Genomic DNA, 8,912 nt, shown 5'->3' on the forward strand with positions numbered 1-8,912 from the left:
CTCATTTATTATTTTCATACGGCTCATCTCACTCGTCGTGACAGTACGGAATAACCAGATATGGATCCAGCGGCAGTCACACCACCCAGGGAGCTTCAGGAGGCCGTTATCGACTCTGCTTCTAAATTAATTTACCAGTGGTTAGAGCATGAGGGAGAAGCCCCTCTTTACACTGTGGAAGCCAACCTACAACACCTCATTTCCGGTTATCCCTGGTTATTGGACTCTCTGCATCCGCTCGTGCAGAATTTCGTTCTCCACGAGCTTCACCTACGCCCCCCTGCTACCGCTCGCCTGCTCGCTTCAATGGAGGATGTGCCGTCCGAACCGCTGGACGAAGGATTACCCGGCCTGTCGGAGCCGTCTCCAAGAAAGAAGCGACGTTTGCGCTGTCGGCGTGGCACCCCACATGTAAACAATCGGCTGTGGTGAGTGAAAGGGACGCTTTTTCTGCTGCGTCAGACTCTGTGACTGTGTTTTCTGGAGCTATTTTTTGTGTGTCTTCTGAAGATAACAATAATTTTTCTGTCTCACCCATGGCCACTGCTTCAAAGTCTGTTTCTCCTGAGCCCACGCTCTGTGTTAATGACTGTTTCCATTCTGTTTCCAAGCCTGGTATTATGAATTTAGAGAATGGAAATGTTTGGGACCCTTTTTTTACCTGCGCTGATTCATTCAGGGGAAGTTGTAAACCTCACCGAAACAGTTTTTCCTGATCATGTTCTTCCATCCACACTTTCACCACAGTTTAACGTTGGGTCTGCAATTCAGTTAACCGCAGTTCAGTCAGCCGCTCCACCACCTGTTACAACTTCGCTACCTGAAGCTCAGTTGCCACCAGTTCAGCAGCCTACCCACTCTTTCATTCAGCCTCCATCTTCACTGTCTAATTCTAAGCAGGGAACACACTTCACCACAATATCTGCTGGTTCTCTTAAGCTGGCCATGTCAGAGACAGTTGCTCCCTCTAGGGCCTCCCCAGAGGCTGGGTGTCAGTCACCAGCCAACTCTGGACCCCTAGAGGTCAAGACGCCAGCGCCAGCAGCCTCACTGGAGAACTCACCAGAACAGTCTCGGCTCTCAGCACCCCCTGAGAGTTCAAGTGAGTTCATCCGTCCGCCTCCGTCCTCTGCTGAGTGTATTGGGGAACACTTTCAGCCCTCTGAGGACTGCATCCCACTGTTGCTGCCTGAGTCTAGCCACTGTGCAGCTCAGTCCCAGCCAGTGTCCACACTGGCAGAGGTCTGCGTACTGGCTGCTTCAGTGTCTGTTTCCACTGGAGGGCCCGAGGAGCCCGTCCAGTCTCAAGCCACGTTAGCTGGGGGTTCAGGTGAACCCAGCCAGCGTCCTGCCTCGTCGGCTGGAGGGCCTGAGGAGCCCATCCTGCCTCAAGTGTCGTCAGCTGGGGTTCGGGAGAACCCAGCCAGCCTCGAGTGTCGTCAGCTGGAGGGCCCGAGTCGCCCGTCCAGCCTCGAGTGTCGTCTGCTGGAGGGCCCGAGACGCCTGTCCAGCTTTAAGCCAAGTAAGCTGGTGGGTCTGAGGAGCCCACCCAGCACCACGCCTCGTCTGCTGGGGGTCCTGGAGGACCCAGCAAGCACATCCTCACATCTGCTGACGGTCCGGGGAAGTTTGTTCAGCCACCACCTGCTGAATCATCCCCTGTGACTTCTACACCGTTGCCTGCATCCACATCACCTCCTGCAGCATCACCTACTGCAGCATCACCACTGTCAGGTTCCGCAGCCGTGCCTTCATCCACACCTGGTCCTGCCTCCGTGACACCGTCTTCGTCTGGTCCTGCCTCGTCTTCGTCCTCGTCTGGTCCTGCCTCGTCTGGTCCTGCCTCATCTGGTCCGGCGGTTGCCACACCGCCGTCAGAGCCAACTCGACCCGTTCCGCCTCGCCTCTGCCGGCCATTTTCCGGGCCTCTAAGTTAGCATCATGGCCTTCGGGGACGGCCTCCTGAAAAAGTTTGTCGCCGCCGCTGGCATCGTGGCCGACCTCCGGACCTGCTCAGTGGCCGCCACTGCCTTCCAAGTGGTCGGCCTCCTGATTGGTTTTGCCTGCGGCGCCGCCGTTGCCGTGTGCACGGCCGGCCTCCAGAACTGTCTTGGTCTTTGTGTTGTCGACCCCTGGGTCGACCCCCTGAACTTTTCTCGGACTCTTGTTGAGCTCTAATTTTACAGCATTGACAGGAAGAGGGAGCAGACAGCCCCTCCTTCTAGAGTGGGTGTTGGGTGTATCTTGGCGGTAGCCAACTAGGTGTTGTCTCCACAGTCAGCCTGGTATCATGCGGGTCAGCAGAGCAGTTACTCCATTACAGTGTGGTACCTGGATCTTGCGGGATCCCTTTGTGTCAGTCTTGTGTCTTTCAGACTGATAGCTCCTCTGCTTCTTAGGGTTGGCCTTCATTTCTGGCAGGGTGCTGACCTGGTGGGCATGTGCTTAAGGTATTGGACCGCACCGTCTCCCCATGCGCTGTTTTACATATGGAATATGTAAATGAGCGGACAGATAGTCTTGATGTGATAGAAAGCATGCTGTTATTTTGCAACCTTGGTTCTCTGAGTGAGAAACTCTCTCCCCAACTTTAAGGACACTTGGAAACACGTCCCAATGACACTATCAGCGATTTCATGTCTGCACAGCTGTTTTATAGTTAAGCTGTGAGGTGTGGCAGTACTGTCTTCAAGAATTTTATACAACCTGACTAATGGGGGGTCATTCTCCTGTACATGCGGGATATGTAACAGAGCAGAAGAGAACCGAGGTTACACAGTAACCGTTCATATCCTGGTTTCTCAGATTCGTTTTGTGTCTTGTGTGAGTTTTTGGTTGTTCTACTTTTGTGTTTACAAGCTACAGTATTAAAGCTGCTGTGTTAGTTGATTTTTTTTTTTGGTCTCCAAGTCCTGCATTTGGGTCCTGTCTAGAATTCATCTTAAAATCCTTTTGTTCACTAATAAATGCCCTGTCATGGTGCTCGGTTGGCGACCCAGTGCTTTGAGATTTGTTCTGATTTGATGTTTGATTTTTTTCATTTCATTCATTCTCTATTAGTGTTCAGGTTTTTTTCTCAGGGTCTCTAGGTCTTAGGCTTTCTTCCTCTGTTTAGTGTCTACTTATCCCTGTCCAGGTGCTTTCTCTGTGCTCTGTTTCGTGTCTCTGTGTCTGTGGACTTCCTGTTTTACTTTGAAGGTCTGTGTCTTTTGTCTCGTCGCGTTAATTAGGATCAGCTGTGCCTCCCTCCTGTTTGCCATTCCTTGTTTCCGTGTGTGTATACAGTGCGCGGTTGCCTGTGTTTCCTGGTGTCTCTCTTCGTATCTCTGTTCATCATCCCGTTCATAGTTCAATGTACCAGACTTGCTGCTACAGGTAATTAGACTTTTACCATTGCAGCTCTGAAACAGAACAACATGTCCTTTAAATATGCTATAAATAAACATTTTTCTTTTCTTTTTAAAATTTATTTGTTCTTTTTTCTTTGTTCAGTTTTTAAATAAAATCATATAATACACTATAATAAACATGACTTGTGCATAATCATTTATGATAAAACACATATGTCAGAGTAGAAACCGCTTCTTAGTCTATTAGTCTTTGTTCTGATGTGTCCGTATCTTTTGCCTGATGGCAGCAGTTTGAAGAGATTATGAGCAGGGTATGAGGAGCCTCCACATATCTATAGTATAATACTCACCATATCTCTTTGTTGTGCTTCCAGTCAGGTCTTCAGGATGGTAGCATGGTATGTGGGCGTGTCTGAGGACAGCAGCAGCAGTGAACAGCAGTCATGGAGATGGAAGGTACTGCTGAGCCAGCCTTTGTGGATGTGGACCAGGGCCTGACTTTAGCCTGTGTCGCCTTTCTCTGCTTACTGCTGATGGCCATGATCATCCGCTGTGCCAAGGTCATAATGGACCCATATAGTGCGATTCCTACCTCCACATGGGAGGAACAGCACTTGGATGACTAACAAACTGAAACACATATATACATATACAAGGGGGTAGTGGTGGTTTTTCATTTCACTAAATGACAGTGTGTGTTTTTTTTCTTCTCTAAAATGTTGAAGCTCCAGAACACATGTACTGCTGTACAATCGAAAATTGTATGAAATCCAGACATAAACATGGAATTTACACATCAGCAAAGATTGAAGGAAATGCTGCTGTTTGAAAAACCATTGTTGGAGTGACACTAATACAACCGATACAATAACCTTGGCTTTTGTGCCTAGGGATGTCTTCCAGAGCCTGAATTCTTGTTTGTGTAATAAACACTATTAGTATTTACAAGTGGACAAAACACTTGACTGACCGCACATTTCCCTTTACAACATTACAGACTGGAGAAAAAAAGCAGACGATGATATAAAGAAGAGGACCCTTTCACAAAAGTGGAAACAAAGAAAAATACCATATAGTGATAACACATAACTTAAGCAATGTTTAAGAATAATCTAAAGTATCATTTTAGTTTATTGCAAGTTTTATTTCTCGGTGTTTTATTTACAATTCTGGAATGCTGACAAATATGATGGAACGTCTGAAGATATTGGAACAGATTAAATCAAAGTCATCATTTGATGACTGATAATTATATGTAGTCATCAACCACAGTTTATTACAGTTGTCCAAAATATTGTTTTTCCCTGTTTTTGGAACTTTGGTAGAAATTAGCAGTAGATAATCATGAAGCCATGAGGTTAACCTCATGGACACCTGATTGATTTTTTTAAAAAAAAAATTTATTTAAAAAAAGCCTAAAATATAGAGATTTGCCATTACTTTGGAGATAATAATAATAATAATAATAATAATAATAATAATACATTTTATTTATTGGCACCTTTCAGACCCTCAAGGTCACCTTACAATGACACGTGAACAATAGCATAAAAACATAAAAAAAATATGTATATATAGTAAACATGGTAAATAAAATTTAGACATAAACAGTCATAAAGGCAAGTATAAAAACTGAGCAGGTAAAAATGGACTAAGACAGATCAGGTGTATGCAATTCTAAATAGATGAGTTTTGAGACGTGATTTAAAAGTGGTGAGACAGTGTGTGGTCTCGGGGCAGAACAACTAAAGGCTCTGAAGAGAAATGAAGACAGAAAAAACTAAACAACAGCAGTGTTTGATGGGTTATTTAAGTTGGGCCATGTGCTACCTGGTCCCCAACAGCAAAGGACAAGACACTGAAAACTGACCAAATTTCAGTCAAGAGATCACATGATGTGATGCAGCCACGAGGTTAACCATTAACCCTCTGCGGCCCAGGGCATAATTTGCCGTTTTTTAATACTTTTGATCGTACTTTTATATTTATTTCACCTTAAAAAACTATTTGTCTTGCCTTGTTTGCTATAATTTTTTAGCACAACCTCTCATCAATTTTTCATTTTGCCATTCTGCGTTAACACAACTGATCTAAAATCACACATAAAACATAAAATCAGAGTCGGAAAAAACTCACAAACATGTTTAGCGAATCATTTTCATACTTTTAAATGCAAATATAAATCGCACATTTTTAAAACGTATGCACAAATTTTGCCAACAGCAAAGTAACATGCTGTTTACCTAAAAATGCAGCCAATTTCTCAGGCGCTTTTGTACAACCCTTTAAAACTACTAAATTAAAGAACAATCTGGTTTCACGATAAGATGCCACACAAATTTGACCATTTTTGCCGCTCCAACAAATATTTTCTGCCCACAACAAGACAGAGGAACAGTCCTAGGTCTAAAAACTGACAACAGGTGTATCACTCCTCCTGTTTTCCACCTGGAGACAGCGTTTACAATCTGCCTTCATTAGTGGCTTCATTGTTTTGACGCTCAAAACAAACAAATGACTACACTACACATTAACTACATAAGACAACAATACACACAAACTACACACTCCTAAAACGCTAAATGTGAAAATACGCTATCTCCCTCGCTCGCTCGCTCTCTCTTGCCTGATGTCACTCCCAAAACTTTCCCGTCTTCCTGCCAAATGCCTTGTTTTGCCATATAATTCCAGGGAACGAATACCTAAATAATCATATTTTTGACTACAGGCCCAAAGTTTCTAAGTAAAAAATGTAATTAAATTTTGATTAATTACATGGCAGGTCATGGTTTTAACAAACCTTTTGACCTTTTAGTAAAGTTGTGTTGGTCCCAGGTCTCATTATTACTATTGAAATGATGGCCTACAAAACTGCAAAAATACAAAGTTGTGTTAAGAACATTAGCCATGATCTCTGTTATGTGCTGACAGTATATCGTATGATGTGATTTTGACATATGATGTAATGTTATTTTGGCCATCCACAGTAGACAAATGCAACAGCCCCAGTTACTTAAATATTCAATGCTGTCATCACAAAAGAAAAGGTTAGACCAGCATACTTTAAAATGATTCATTTCTGGACAGAGACAATGGCACTTAACTGATTAAACAAGTTTACTAATAATTTCAAGTACTAGTCAGAACTTAATAACGGACAACAAGATAACATATGAGTGGTTACCAGGCTCTACAGAAAACAAACTGCATTACTGGACCTGTAGGGTCCAAGGTTTTTAAGGTTTTCACCAATACTAACAGATAAATTGCAGCAATTTCAGTCTTCTAAATATGACCCTTGCAAGTTGCCAGACTCATGGAGATGAAAAGCCAAATCACCAGAGTGCCCCTTTATATCACTTATTACACAAATACAACATAACGAGGCCTTTGAATATTACTTTCGCTGTCAGCCACATGTGAAAATTTTATATGTTTTTTTAAATAACTCTGACTTGACAGAATTATAGCTTGTTTTTGATGTAGTGTCTGTGAGGATAAATGCTCAAACAATCTGTAGCCTTTACGACAGCAGTCTTGCTTGATTATGTGCTAATGCATGTTGATGCATAGGATTTCCTCTCCTGGTGGTGAAAGGAATGCACACACCGTGTCCATGCAAAGATAAACTCCAAAGCAGAGATTGAATGTGTCCCGGTTTAGGGCAGTATAGCACTGACACCTTTGCCTGTCTCAGCCACTAGTTTAAAATAAGCTGGGTGTTCTTGTTGCATATGTCTGACTTATATTTGTGCGTAGACTGCATTTATCATGTATGAAATGTAAGATGCATGTTATGAAGTGCCTATGCTCATAATAAACAACAGAGGAGCCATTTAATACAGAGTTCTAGATCAGCTCCTCAAATCCTTTAAAGTCCTTGGACAACTTTTCATTCGGGTTTCAAAATTGTATAGTGTCTTTCTCCACAGACAGCCATGCTCCATCTACCAGAAAACATATCCATACTCTGATACATGCATCAGAGAGCAACCTGGGGGTGGTATCTTGCCCAAGGGTATTTGACATGCAGCCTGGAGCCTCCAGGGACTGAACCACTAACCATCCAATCAGTAGATGACCTGCTCTACCTTGTATCCCAGAGTCTGTGGGCTACACTCTATAGGCATTAACTACTCGTAGAACTGGTCATCTACCACTGAGGGGTTAAGTGTCCAGCTACTACAGTATGTATGTCCAAATATCTTTGGGCAAGATACTGAAGCCGAGTTGCCCTTAATGCATTCATGTGAATGTGTGCGTGCCTTCTAGCAACTACCAAGAAACAAACAGATAGGCAACAAACTAAAAGACAAACACAGATGATCACTGAAAGGATCAGGTGATGCTGCAACATTTTGTGACAACCGATTGGATATTTACTTCATTTCAGTTCAATGTTATTTATATAGCGCTAAATCACAACAACAATTGCCTCAAGGTGTCACGAAGTGGGATGGACTCAAGCGCAGAAAAGGCAGCTAGAATACAGTTCCGTTTATTACTATACAACACCAGGTGCAAATATATACAAGTGAGAGGGCGGGGGGAATCCAGGGCACAGGGAAATCCGGGAAAGGAGCTCTTCACACACGAGGGACTTCACAAAAAACACAGCACATCAGCAGCCCGCACACCAAGGGTTCCAGGGAAACGGAATTCCTGTTTACAGACAACAAGTGATTAATCCAAAGGGTCAGCGACACGAAAAGGAAACAAGAGACTAGTACTCCGGAGCTTACTACTGAGGTTACTCAATAGTCCAGCAACGAGATGTTTCCAACCACTGCCTTAAGTAGTGGATGAATTTAGGCGATGAGCCACAGGTGTGTGATTAACTTCAGGTGCGAGGGCCAGGGGCGGGAGCCCGCAATGAGCTCTGCCCCGGCGAGACACGGCAAGCGTGAGAGAGGTAGATGTAAACAAGAAACATATGTAGCCAACCTGAGTCAGCCGGGCAGACACGGGGACCATGACACAAGGTGCTTTATATTGTAAGGTAAAGGTCCTGCAATAATACAAAGAAAACAGATGAAAGGATCATATGACCTCCATGAGCAAGAGTTTTGGTGATAGTGAGAAGGAAAAAAACTCCCTTTTAACAGGAAGAAACCTCCAGCAGAACCAGGCTCAGGGAGGGTTATCTGCCACGACTAGTTGGGGGTGAGGGGAGGAAGGCAGGACAAAGACACATGTCGAAGACAGCCCGAGATAACATCAAATAATTGAATGCAGAGAGGCCTATTAACACATAGTAAGTGAGAAACGTGACTGAAGAAGACACATTCAATGCATCATGGGAATCCCCCAGCAGCTTACATCTATTGCAGCATAACTAAGGGAGGATTCAGGGTCACCTGATCCAAACAAAACTAAATGCTTTATCAAAAAGGAAAGCTTTAAGCCTAATCTTACAAAGAGCGTCTGTCTCCCGATTCCAAACTATCAGCTGGTTCCAGAAGAAGAGAGGCCTGAAAACTGAAGGCTTAATATGTGCGTTGAAGGACATGTCCTGTCATGGTCCTGGGTCGGTGACCCAGCGCTTTTAGTTATCATTTTCTA

At 44.0% G+C, this 8,912-nt stretch overlaps 1 protein-coding gene across 2 annotated transcripts in view; it reads left to right on the forward strand.

The window, feature by feature from the left end:
* The window catches only part of ctxnd1 (cortexin domain containing 1), a 135,680-nt gene extending 131,118 nt beyond the window's left edge, over positions 1–4,562 (forward strand). Inside the window, exons 1-2 of one of the 2 annotated variants that reach the window (XM_082531471.1) lie at positions 162–428; positions 3,725–4,562. In XM_082531471.1, the coding sequence (XP_082387597.1) occupies positions 3,794–3,976 (183 nt within the window). In that variant the 5' untranslated portion in view covers positions 162–428; positions 3,725–3,793 and the 3' untranslated portion in view covers positions 3,977–4,562. Of the gene's footprint in view, positions 1–161; positions 429–3,724 lie in introns of those variants that run through there. The other variant, XM_082531470.1, reaches the window with a different exon arrangement.
* Positions 4,563–8,912: the final 4,350 nt, after the last annotated feature.

This window comes from Aulonocara stuartgranti (genome assembly GCF_965226115.1).
Source record: "Aulonocara stuartgranti genome assembly, chromosome: 1".
Lineage (NCBI taxonomy): Eukaryota > Metazoa > Chordata > Actinopteri > Cichliformes > Cichlidae > Aulonocara > Aulonocara stuartgranti.